The sequence below is a fragment of the Chrysemys picta genome, chromosome 9, assembly GCF_011386835.1.
Source record: "Chrysemys picta bellii isolate R12L10 chromosome 9, ASM1138683v2, whole genome shotgun sequence".
NCBI classification, from domain to species: domain Eukaryota; kingdom Metazoa; phylum Chordata; order Testudines; family Emydidae; genus Chrysemys; species Chrysemys picta.
Window position 1 is genome coordinate 55921787 of NC_088799.1, and position 13408 is coordinate 55935194.

At 47.0% G+C, this 13408-nt stretch overlaps 1 protein-coding gene across 6 annotated transcripts in view; it reads left to right on the plus strand.

Annotated features, from left to right (window-relative positions):
* PASK (PAS domain containing serine/threonine kinase) overlaps positions 1-13408 on the plus strand; it is an 86084-nt gene that overhangs the window by 51724 nt on the left and 20952 nt on the right. For 4 of the 6 annotated variants that reach the window (XR_010590388.1, XM_008164878.4, XM_042857631.2 and 1 more), the window contains 2 exons: positions 334-480; positions 1341-3643. The exons of the other annotated variants lie outside the window; for them this stretch is intronic. Coding sequence is in view for 3 of the 4 variants with exons in the window: in XM_008164878.4 (XP_008163100.2) it covers positions 334-480; positions 1341-1483 (290 nt within the window). In the remaining variant the exon portion in view is untranslated. Of the gene's footprint in view, positions 1-333; positions 481-1340; positions 3644-13408 lie in introns of those variants that run through there. 6 annotated transcript variants of the gene reach the window in all.

The window sequence follows — 13408 nt, forward strand, 5'->3', positions numbered from 1 at the left end:
ACCTCATACAGCAGTGTCAGAGTAAGTAGGGCTATGTCTACACTGCACTTTTGTTGTTAAAACTTTTATTGGTCAGGGGTGTGAGAAAAACACCCTCCTGATTGACAAAAGTTTTAACGACAAAAAGTGCAAGTGTGGACAGTGCTTTGTTGGCGGGAAAGCTCTCATGCCGACAATGAGCGGCTATACTGCGTGCCTTACAGCAGCAAGGCTTTAGCGGCACAGCTGTGCCACTGTAAGCTGTGCAGTGTAGACATCGCCTAGGACAAAGACAGAGCAACACCTCTTATTGTCTCTAACTTTTAAAAAAATATTTTTGTTGTTGTTGCTTAGATCTGATGGCTCTGGTGTCTGGGCTCCTGCATGCTGCTCCAGAGCAGCGTACAACCCTGGAAAAGCTAGTAGAGAATCCTTGGGTGCTGCAGCCTGTGAACTTGGCTAATTACACGTGGGCAGAGGTGTATGTCTCAGCCAGGCCAGGTAAGACATGGGTCTGAAAATGACTCCCTTCCCCTTCTCCTCACAAAGTATCTTTTGAATAAGATTTACAAGAGGAGGTGGAAATGTGACTAGGAGTTGTGTAGAGTGAGATCATAACTTGGTGGTTACTCTTGTGATTGTCTCAAATATGGCTGCTGTTGATAGATGGACTTCTGCTAAACACTTGCCAGTGAAATCCTAAATGGTGCAGACTAGGTACAGTCATCTTGTTAGTGGAATCTTGGCTGGCGTGGAGAAGATAGTGTAGTGGGGAAGCTCGTATAACTAGAATCATAGCTGGTATTAGTACAGCTCTAATAACTAGGCCATGTCAGTTGTCATTGCTTTAAGCTAGACCTTAGTGCTTGCAGAGATTTGGCTTCTACCTGCTTCCTCACTGCAGATTAAGGCTTAGTTTCTGGAATCTGTGCCTCTGTGTTTGAGGTACATATTCATAGGTGCCGATTCCATGGGTGCTCTGGGGCTGGAGCATCCAAGGAAAAAAAATAGTGGGTCTTCAGCACCCACCAACCACAGCTGTTTAGCAGTGCCCCCAAGCATGTGTTTGGTGGCTGGGGGAGAGGCTTGGGGGGAGGGCAGCGAGCGGGCAGGGAGGGAACAGAGCAGAGGGTGGAAAGAGGTGGAGTGGGGTGGGGCTTTGGGTGAGGGGAGGAGTGGGGGCAGGAAGAGGCGGAGCCTTGGGGAGGAGTGGACTAGGGGCGGGTATTTAGGGCAGAGCAGGGGTAGAGCTTCCCCAGGGAAAAGAAAAACTCATCACCCATGTACATGCTGGCTGATAAACAGTGTTTATGGCTCATTCCTAAATTCCTGTTCCATCCTTTGTTTTTCTTCTTCCCCAGAAAGCAATAATTTCAGAAATCACTGTATTGAGCACAGCCACAGAGCCAGCCAGCCAGCTCCTTGCTTGCAGAGTGAGCAGAGACTGATCCATGATGCCTATGACCTCACAGATCCCCAGTTGGAAGGAATAGCCACTGCTTAGGCCAACAGATCTTGTTCCAATCTTCAGTGTTGGGACCGACATGCAGAGGATGCATACTGCAGATTTCCACACCTGCTGAAGAACAGCTCCCTAGTCATCATCTGGACAGCACTTACTGTCCTCCCAAGAACTAAAAGAAGCTTCACGTTAAGCACTTCTGTTTTAACAGACGGATCAGCCTTAGGTACTAGAAGACAGGAGTTGCTCACCATTGAGAGAAATCTCTCCACTGGTACACTGTTGGCTTCATGCACTTATTGTAACAGAGGCCTGTGATATGAAGGGGTTTGATAGTGATGTGAAAGAGCCAATCTTTGACTTCAGGCTGATCCATTCTAGACTCTTAAATGCAGAAGCTTTTCACTTTCTCCAGATGAGGTTTTCTGGATATCCCTAGCAGTGACTGGATCCAAATGTGCCTTTCCTTTCTTACTGTCCTTGAGCCAACAGCACTTCATCTGGACAGGTCCCGTGAGTCTGAGAAGTCTATAGTGTTAATGAAACAGAATCCAGCAGTACACTTACCAGATTTTCCCATTTGAGTTTAGGATTTGTCTTCCTAGTATAAAATTGAGTCCTATTCAGGAGACCACCACACACTCTCATACAGTTTCTAGTCTGGGCCAAACCTCTGCTTATCTGAAACTGCAACACTCCCACCGGTAGCTGTTTGGAAGTAAAATTAGCTCAAGCCGGGAGACTGCAGGGCATGCACTCTTCCCAGGAGCTGGGGACTCTGGTTGAAATCCTATTCATGTGAACGAGGCTTGGCACAGTGGTTGCGGATGAGCCTTCCTGCAGCAGTTGTTAGAATGTGGTTTGAGGCAAGCATTCCCTTGCGAATGGAAAGACTACTTTTGCTACTATCTGTTTCTTAGCTCATTCACATCTAGAATCTGGAGTCCTAATGTTTGCTGATGGAAGCTGAGGATTGAAAGAACCTCAGCTGATCATCATCCTCTATCCCTGTAATGGCAGTGGGAAGCTGAGTCAGTCCATTTTTCAAGGGGCTTGGATTCTGACAGAATTCATATTGAAAGAAACATACAGTGGAAAACCCCAGCGTGGTCAGTTGGTTTTGACTTTGTTTCTCTGTTTAATAGCACTTGGTTCTGGAGTATGGGCGTGTTGCTGCTGGTGGTGGTGGTTGTTGAGTGTGCTTTTCTCTAGATAGAAAGACTGAGATGTTGTCAAGCTTGGAAACTGACCTACTTGGTTTGTAGTTCTCTTGTAAACCTTGGTTTAAGGATTTCAGAAATGCAGCTTGGTTTTTCAAGTGATCCTTGCTGCACCACAAAATCGAATCAAGCCTGAATGCTTGTTTATTGCTCTGTAAACAAGGTGGTGGGTGCACGCGCTGAAAAGAGATTGCATGCATGGCTTTGTTTAGGGCAAATTGCACGGGGGGTTAGGGCCTCAATAATATAAGTCCCATCAGTTTAGTCTTTAACTGAACTAGACTTTTTCCTTAATTCTCTTTTAATTTTTCATCTAGGCCAGGACTTCCCCAGAGTGACCTCCCAGATTTTGGCTGTGCTGCAAAATCTCACTCATACCTTCTTCCCCCCCATCCCCCAGGAGCTGTCATTCTGTACAGTAGATAGAAGAGAGAGAGAGAGAGTATTTAAAGGACCTGTTTTTTAGTGCACTGTGTGTGGAATTGGATACAAAAGTCCAGAGCAGTAACAGGATTTATACATCTAAATACGTATTTGTTGATGCTGTATTGCAGTACATAATTCCAGTGTTATGGGACTGGCTTGCTCACTGTACTCTGTATAGCTGCCCTCACTAGTAGATGCTTCATGTACGATGCTGCAGGTTTGAATGATTCTGGACAGATGCAACTGAGATGTGCACACAAATGAAAGGGTAACAGAGAGAAACCTCATTGGACCTTGTTCTCCTGTAGCAAAATCACTGTTTACACTGACTACAGCTGCACCTAAAAGGTTTCTTCAGGAAAATCCTATAGCCAATATGTGTCTCTAATTCTACTGAGTGGATTACATTTTAAAATGTAAAGAGAAGGATTTTTAACATCCTGTGTAGATTTTGGCAATACAAAGTATATTTTTATTTGCTATGGTTTTTATCAAAATTGTGCTGTATCACTGTTTCCTAAAAGTGAACAGAATAAATGTTTTAGTTCTTAAAGTATCTCTTTGCCTGTGTCTTTCATTTGTTTTGCTGTGTGAACTGACTTACAATGAAAGGCTTGTTTCCTTTTAAAAAAAAAATTTTTTTTCCTCTTTTTCTCTTTTCTCTTTTTGCCAGATGACTCCACTGGCTCCTCACTTGGAAGCTTTTAGCCCTTAATTTGTAGGGACCCTAGATGTTAAATTTAAGTTTTGTGGTTTTTTTCTTCCTTCTAACAGAGAGCCTGGTTTTAACCAAAATACAAGTGTTGAAACATGCAGAATAAAAATTACTTCCTGTCTCAATTCAACCATAATTCCATTTGGTATCTGTGATGTCATAAACTTAACATTAAAAAGGTTGTAGAGCAGTTTTTAAACTAGGAGATGGGGGAAAGCCGACTGCTGCAGAGGAACATGTGGCTCGGACAGAGACTTCTCTTAGGGGAGAGTCTAACGATAGAGAATCTCCAGGTTATAGTCAGGAGCAGAGGATGGAAGAGGATAAAGTAGGGGCCAGATCAGGTGATAAACATTCACATAAAAAAGAATCTGATACATCAGAAAAGGGCAGACAAATAAACAGTGACAAGTTTTTTAAGTGCTTGTACACAAATGCTAGAAGTCTAAATAATAAGATGGGTGAACTAGAGTGCCTCGTGATAAAGGAGGATATTGATATAATAGGCATCACAGAAACCTGGTGGACTGAGAGCAATCAATGGGACACAATCATTCCGGGGTACAAAATATATCGGAAGGACAGAACAGGTCGTGCAGGGGGGGTGGGGGGTGGCACTATATGTGAAAGAAAATGTACAATCAAATGAAGTAAAAATCTTAAGCAAATCCGCATGTTCCATAGAATCTCTATGGATAGAAATTTCATGCTCTAATAAGAATATAACATTAGGGATCTATTATCGACCACCTGACCAGGACGGTGATAGTGATGATGAAATGCTAAGGGAAATTAGAGAGGCTATCAAAATTAAGAACTCAATAATAGTGGGGGATTTCAATTATCCCCATATTGACTGGGAACATTTCACTTCAGGACGAAATGCAGAGATAAAATTTCTCGATACTTTAAATGACTGCTTCATGGAGCAGCTGGTACGGGAACCCACAAGAAAAGAGGCAACTCTAGATTTAGTCCTGAGTGGAGCGCAGGAGCTGGTCCAAGAGGTAACTATAGCAGAACCACTTGGAAATAGTGACCATAATACAATAGCGTTCAACATCCCTGTGGTGGGAAGACCATCTCAACAGCCCAACACTGTGGCATTTAATTTCAAAAGGGGGAACTATGCAAAAATGAGGGGGTTAGTTATACAGAAGTTAAAAGGTTCAGTGACTAAAATCAAATCCCTGCAAGCTGCATGGGTGCTTTTTAAAAGACACCATAATAGAGGCCCAACTTCAATGTATACCCCAAATTAAGAAACACAGTAAAAGAACTAAAAAAGAGCCACCATGGCTTAACAACCATGTAAAAGAAGCAGTGTGAGATAAAGACTCCCTTTAAAAAGTGGAAGTCAAATCCTAGTGAGGCAAATAGAAAGGAGCATAAACGCTGCCAAATTAAGTGCAAGAATGTAATAAGAAAAGCCAAAGAGGAGTTTGAAGAACGGCTAGCCAAAAACTCCAAAGGTAATAACAAAATGTTTTTTAAGTACATCAGAAGCAAGAAGCCTGCTAAACAACCAGTGGGGCCCCTTGATGATCGAGATACAAAAGAAGCGCTTAAAGACGATAGTCATTGCGGAGAAACTAAATGGATTCTTTGCTTCAGTCTTCACGGCTGAGGATGTTAGGGAGATTCCCAAACTTGAGCTGGCTTTTGTAGGTGACAAATCTGAGGAACTGTCACGGATTGAAGTGTCACGAGAGGAGGTTTTGGAATTAATTGATAAACTTAACATTAACAAGTCACCGGGACCAGATGGCATTCACCCAAGAGTTCTGAAAGAACTCCAAATGTGAAGTTGCGGAACTGTTAACTAAGGTTTGTAACCTGTCCTTTAAATCGGCTTCTGTACCCAATGACTGGAAGTTAGCTAATGTAACACCAATATTTAAAAAGGGCTCTAGAGGTGATCCCGGCAATTACAGACCGGTAAGTCTAACGTCTGTACCGGGCAAATTAGTCGAAACAACAGTTAAGAATAAAATTGTCCGACACATAGAAAAACATAAACAGTTCAGCAATAGTCAACATGGTTTCTGTAAAGGGAAATCGTGTCTTACTAATCTGTTAGAATTCTTTGAAGGGGTCAACAAACATGTGGACAAGGGGGATCCAGTGGACATAGTGTACTTAGATTTCCAGAAAGCCTTTGACAAGGTCCCTCACCAAAGGCTCTTATGTAAATTAAGCTGCCATGGGATAAAAGGGAAGGTCCTTTCATGGATTGAGAACTGGTTAAAAGACAGGGAACAAAGGGTAGGAATAAATGGTAAATTCTCAGAATGGAGAGGGGTAACTAGTGGTATTCCCCAAGGGTCAGTCCTCGGACCGATCCTATTCAACTTATTCATAAATGATCTGGAGAAAGGGGTAAACAGTGAGGTGTCAAAGTTTGCAGATGATACTAAACTGCTAAAGATAGTTAAGTCCAAAGCAGACTGTGAAGAACTTCAAAAAGATCTCTCAAAACTACGTGATTGGGCAACAAAATGGCAAATGAAATTTAATGTGGATAAATGTAAAGTAATGCACATTGGAAAAAATAACCCCAAGTATACCTACAATATGAGGGGGCTAATTTAGCTACAAGAAGTCAGGAAAAAGATCTTGGAGTCATCGTGGATAGTTCTCTGAAAATGTCCACGCAGTGTGCAGAGGCGGTCAAAAAAGCAAACAGGATGTTAGGAATCATTAAAAAGGGGATAGAGAATAAGACTGAGAATATATTATTGCCCTTATATAAATCGATGGTACGCCCTCATCTCGAATACTGCGTACAGATGTGGTCTCCATCTCAAAAAAGATATACTGGCACTAGAAAAGGGCAACTAAAATGATTAAGGGTTTGGAACGGGTCCCATATGAGGAGAGATTAAAGAGGCTAGGACTCTTCAGCTTGGAAAAGAGGAGACTAAGAGGGGATATGATAGAGGTATATAAAATCATGAGTGATGTGGAGAAAGTGGATAAGGAAAAGTTATTTACTTATTCCCATAATACAAGAACTAGGGGTCATCAAATGAAATTAATATGCAGCAGGTTTAAAACAAATAAAAGGAAGTTCTTCTTCACGCAGTGCACAGTCAACTTGTGGAACTCCTTACCTGAGAAGGTTGTGAAGGCTAGGACTATAACAGAGTTTAAAAGAGAACTGGATAAATTCATGGTGGTTAAGTCCATTAATGGCTATTAGCCAGGACGGGTAAGGAATGGTGTCCCTAGCCTCTGTCTGTCAGAGGATGGAGATGGATGGCAGGAGAGAGATCACTTGATCATTGCCTGTTAGGTTCACTCCCTCTGGGGCACCCTGGCATTGGCCGCTGTCGGTAGACATGATACTGGGCTAGATGGACCTTTGGTCTGACCCGGTATGGCCTTTCTTATGTTCTAATAGTTCTCTAGTCATCCATAGACTCTGCCAGGAAAAACTTGGTAGGATAGATCTGAATTTCTAGACTTATAATCTTTTTTTCAAGACTACCTAAAAGGTTAAAGAAACAAAAAGCTCTCAGTCCCAGCTGTTGTCATCTTTGGGTATGTCTACACTACGAAATTAGGTCGAATTTATAGAAGCCAGTTTTATAGAAATCGGTTGTATACAGCTGATTGTGTGTGTCCCCACATAAAATGCTCTAAGTGCTCTAGTCGGCGGACCGCGTCCACAGTACCGAGGCTAGCGTCAACTTCCGGAGCATTGCACTATGGGTAGCTATCCCACAGTTCCCGCAGTCTCCGCCGCCCATTGGAATTCTGGGTTGAGATCCCAATGCCCGGATGATGCAAAACAGTGTCGCGGGAGGTTCTGGGTACATGTCGTCAGGCCCCTCCCCCTCCGTCAGAGCAACGGCAGACAATAGATTCGCGCCTTTTTACCTGGGTTACCTGTGCACACAACATACCACGGCAAGCATGGAGCCCGCTCAGCTCAGCTGAGCTCACCGTCACCATATGTCCTCTGGGTGCCGGCAGACGTGGGACTGCATTGCTACACAGCAGCAGCTGCTAACTGCCTTTTGGCGGTAGACGGTGTAGCATGACTAATAGCCGTGGGGCTGGCAGCCGTAGGGCTGCATTGCACCAGCCCCTTGCCTTTTGGTAGAAGATGGTATATTACGATTGGTAACCATCGTCGTCATACTGCAGTGGCTGTCAATCATGGGCACCTGGGCAGACATGCTACTGTCTCGATGATGATGGCTATCAGTCGTAGTATGCTATTTTCTGCCAATTGCCCAGTATTGTCTGCTAAGCACCCAGAAGAGGCCGAGGGCGATCTGGGTGCTGGCAGACGTGGGGCTGCATTGCTACACAGCAGCAGCCCCTTGCCTTTTGGTAGAAGATGGTATATTACGACTGGTATCCGTCGTCATCGTACTGCAGAGGCTATCAGTCATGCTGCACTGTCGGCTGCCAGCTTAAGATGTAAAAAATAGATTTGTTCTGTATTCATTTGCTTCCCCTCCCTCCGTGAAATCAACGGCCTGCTAAACCCAGGGTTTTCAGTTTAATCTTTGGGGGGACCATTCTGTGTGACAGTTGTTTGTGTTTCTCCCTGATGCACAGCCACCTTTCTTGATTTTAATTCCCTGTACCTGTACGCCATGTCGTCACTCGGCCCTCCCACCCTCGCTCCTTCTCCTGGTCCGTCAGATACTAGTTTTGCGCCTTTTTTCAGACCAGGCGCCATAGCTAGCACTGGGATCATGGAGCCCGCTCAGATCACCGCGGCAATTATGAGCACTATGAACACCACGCGCATTGTCCTGGAGTATATGCAGAGCCAGGACATGCCAAGGCGAAACCCGGACCAGCCGAGGAGGCGATTGGAGCGCGGCGAAGAGAGTGATGAGGAAATTGACATGGACATAGACCTCTCACAAGGCACAGGCCCCAGCAATGTGGAAATCATGGTGTTACTGGGGCAGGTTCATGGCGTGGAATGCCGATTCTGGGCCCGGGAAACAAGCACAGACTGGTGGGACTGCATCGTGCTGCGGGTGTGGGACGATTCCCAGTGGCTGCGAAACTTTTGCATGCGTAAGGGCACTTTCATGGAACTTTGTGACTTGCTTTCCCCTGCCCTGAAGCGCCAGGATGAGAGCAGCCCTCACAGTTGAGAAGCGCGTGGCGATAGCCCTGTGGAAGCTTGCAACGCCAGACAGCTACCGGTCAGTCGGGAATCAATTTGGAGTGGGCAAATCTACTGTGGGGGCTGCTGTGATCCAAGTTGCCAGGGCAATGAAAGACCTGGTGATATCAAGGGTAGTGACTCTGGACAACGTGTAGGCAATAGTGGATGGTTTTGCTGAAATGGGATTCCCAAACTGTGGTGGGGCCATAGACGGAACCCATATCCCTATCTTGGCACCGGAGCACCAAGCCACCGAGTACATAAACCGCAAGGGGTACTTTTCAATGCTGCTGCAAGCCCTGGTGGATCACAAGGGACGTTTCACCAACATCAACGTGGGATGGCCAGGAAAGGTACATGATGCTCGCGTCTTCAGGCACTCTGGTCTGTTTCGAAAGCTGGAGGAAGGGACTTTCTTCCCGGACCAGAAAGTAATTGTTGGGGATGTTGAAATGCCTATCGTGATCCTTGGGGACCCAGCCTACCCCTTAATGCCATGGCTCATGAAGCCGTACACAGGCAGCCTGGACAGTAGTCAGGACCTGTTCAACTATAGGCTGAGCAAGTGCCGAATGGTGGTGGAATGTGCATTTGGACGTTTAAAAGCGCGCTGGCGCAGCTTACTGACTCGCTCAGACCTCAGCGAAAAGAATATCCCCATTGATATTGCCGCTTGCTGTGCGTTCCACAATATCTGTGAGAGTAAGTGGGAGACATATATGGCGGGGTGGGAGGTTGAGGCAACTCGCCTGGCCGCTGATTACGCGCAGCCAGACACCAGGGCGGTTAGAGGAGCACAGCAGGGCGCGGTGTGCATCAGAGAAGCTTTGAAAACGAGTTTTGTGACTGGCCAGGCTACAGTGTGAAACTTCTGTTTGTTTCTCCTTGATGAACCCTCTGCCCCCCCCCCCCCACCCGGTTCACTCTACTTCCCTGTAAACCAACCATCCCCACCCTCCCCTCCCCACTTCGAGCACCGCTTGCAGAGGCCATAAAGTCATTGTTATTTCACATTCATGCATTCTTTATTAATTCCTCACACAAGTAGGGGGATAATTGCCAAGGTAGCCTGGGATGGGTGGGGGAGGAGGGATGGAAAAGGACACACTGCATTTTAAAACTTTAACTCTTATTGAAGGCCAGCCTTCTGATGCTTAGGCAATCGTCTGGGGTGGAGTGACTGGGTGGCCGGAGGCCCCCCCACCGTGTTCTTGGGCGTCTGGGTGAGGAGGCTATGGAACTTGGGGAGGAGGGCTGTTGGTTACACAGGGGCTGTAGCGGCGGTCTCTGCTCCTGCTGCCTTTCCTGCAGCTCAACCATACGCTGGAGCATATCAGTTTGATGCTCCAGTAGACGGAGCATTGACTCTTGCCTTCTGTCTGCAAGCTGACGCCACCTATCATCTTCAGCCCGCCACTTGCTCTTTTCATCCCGCCATTCAGCCCGCCACCTCTCCTCTCGTTCATATTGTGCTTTTCTCATGTCTGACATTGACTGCCTCCACGCATTCTGCTGTGCTCTATCAGCGTGGGAGGACATCTGGAGCTCCGTGAACATATCGTCCTGCGTCCTCCGTTTTCTCTTTCTAATGTTCACTAGCCTCTGCGAAGGAGAAACATTTGCAGCTGGTGAAGGAGAAGGGAGAGGTGGTTAAAAAAGACACATTTTAGAGAATAATGGGTACACTCTTTCATTACAAAGTCGCATTTTTCCTCTTATAGTGAGGGCCTGCCGGTTTGGTATGAGAGATCACTCACGCAGTGCCAGGCAACAGATTTCGGCTTGCAGGCAGCCATGGTAAGCCACAGTCTTTTGGCTTTTTTAACCTTCTTAACACGTGGGAATGGTTTCAAACAGCAGCGCCTTCATTTCCCATATCAAGGATGAATTGGGTTGGCCATTTAAAATGGGTTTTCAATGTAAAAGGAGGGGCTGCGGTTTCTGGGTTAACATGCAGCACAAACCCAAGTAAACCAGCCCCGCCACACACAACCGATTCTCTGGGATGATCACTTCACCTCTCCCCCCACCGCGTGGTTAACAGTGGGGAACATTTCTGTTCAGAAGAGCAGGAACAGGCACCTCTGAATGTCCCCTTAATAAAATCACCCCATTTCAACCAGGTGACCGTGAATGATATCACTCTCCTGAGGATAACAAAGAGAGATAAGGAATGGATGTTGTCTGCATGCCAGCAAACACTGTGACCATACGCTGCCATGCTTTGTTATGCAATGATTCCAGACTACGTGCTACTGGCCTGGCGTGGTAAAGTGTCCTACCATGGCGGACGGGATAAGGCAGCCCTCCCCAGAAACCTTTTGCAAAGGCTTTGGGAGTACATGAAGGAGAGCTTTCTGGAGATGGCCCTGGAGGATTTCCGCTCCATCCCCATACACGTTAACAGACTTTTCCAGTAGCTGTACTGGCCGCGATTGCCAGGGCAAATTAATCATTAATCATTAAACACGCTTGCTTTTAAACCATGTGTAATATTTACAAAGGTACACTCACCAGAGGTCTCCTGTGTGCCCTCAGGGTCTTGGGTGAGTTTGGGAGTTACTGATTCCAGGTCCAGGGTGACAAACATATCCTGGCTGTTGGGGAAACCGGTTTCTCCGCTTCCTTGCTGCTGTGAGCTACCTACAGTACCTCCATCCTCATCTTCCTTGTTCCCCGAACCGTCTTCCCTGTGTGTTTCTCCATTGACGGAGTCATAGCACACGGTTGGGGTAGTGGTGGCTGCACCCCCTAGAATGGCATGCAGCTCCGCGTAGAAGCGGCAAGTTTGCGGCTCTGCCCCGGACCTTCCATTTGCTTCTCTGGCTTTGTGGTAGGCTTGCAGTAGGTCCTTAATTTTCACGCGGCACTGCAGTGTGTCCCTGTTATGGCCCCGGTCCTTCATGGCCTTGGAGACCTTTTCTAATACTTTGCCATTTCTTTTACTGCTACGGAGTTCAGCTAGCACTGATTCATCTCCCCATATGGCGAGCAGATCCCGTACCTCCCGTTCGGTCCATGCTGGAGCTCTTTTGCGATCCTGGGACTCCATCACGGTTACCTGTGCTGATGAGCTCTGCATGGTTACCTGTGCTCTCCACGCTGGGCAAACAGGAAATGAAATTCAAACGTTCACGGGTCTTTTCCTGTCTACCTGGTCAGTGCATCTGAGTTGAGAGTGCTGTCCAGAGCGGTCACAATGAAGCACTGTGGGATAGCTCCCGGAGGCCAATAACGTCGAATTCCGTCCACACTACCCCAATTCCGACCCGCAAAGGCCAATTTTATCGCTAATCCCCTCGTCGAAGGTGGTGTAAAGAAACCGGTTTAAAGGGCCCTTTAAGTCGAAAGAAAGGGCTTCGTCGTGTGAACGTGTCCAGGCTTAATTCGATTTAATGCTGCTAAAGTCGACCTAAACCTGTAGTGTAGACCAGGCCTGAGTCATGTGTGACTTTGTTCTGAGCACTGTGAACTGCTCAGAAATCCACAAATAAGAGGGTTAAACTTGTAGCCTGAGGTTGGACTGTCTTCGGTTCAAAAACCCTAATTAGGGAACATTCAAACGTGGCTATGTGGATGGCTACTATGTTTATAGATATTGGTCACATATTAATATTACTGCATTGATTTCTGATGACCTTCTTAAAAGATGTTATACTCTGGCTCAGACATGCCCTCAATACTGGCCAGGCCAGACTCATGAAGTATTTCTGGCCATGCTTACTTATTGTTTCTTGTAGTTTCCTTTGCACGTCAAATATAACAAAGAGCTGAAAAAACTCTGCAAAGCTCCACTTGATGTCCACTGCTTGAAAGAGGAAAGGCCAAAAGTTATGGAAAAAGAGTAAATTGTGCATGAATGAGGAGGGTGCAGTGTAGTGTATGTGTAGCCATGTACTATGCAAGGTCATCTGTGAGAATAGTAGAAAAGAGGCTGTGTAGGAGCTGAAAAATGGAAGAGTTAGAACTAAGACCATCTATGGCAGGGGTGGGTAAACTACGGCCCGCGGGATTGCCCCCCGTGGTGCCGCGGGCCCCGCGCCACTCTCAGAAGCAGCTGGCATCATGTCCCTGTGGCCACCGGGTGGGGGGGCAGAGGGCTCCGTGCGCCGTCCTTGCCTCGAGGTACCGCCCCCCGCAGCTCCCATTGGCCAGGAACGGGGAACCACGGCCAATGGGAGCTTCAGGGGAGATACCTGGAGGCGCAGCAAGGGCAGCGCACGCGGAGCCCTCCGCCCCCCCTCCCCCCAGGGGCTGCAGCGCTTCCTGAAGCAGTGTGGGGCCAGGGACAGGGCAGGCATGCAGGAAGCCTACCCTGGCCCCGGTGTGCGCCGCTGCCACCCCGGAGCCCGAACCCCTCCTGCCCTCTGCCCCCCATGTCCCTGCCCTAAGCCCCCTGCCTGCACCTTGCACCCCTCCTGCACCCCAACCCCCTGCCCTGAGCCCCCTGCTGCACCCCTCCTGTA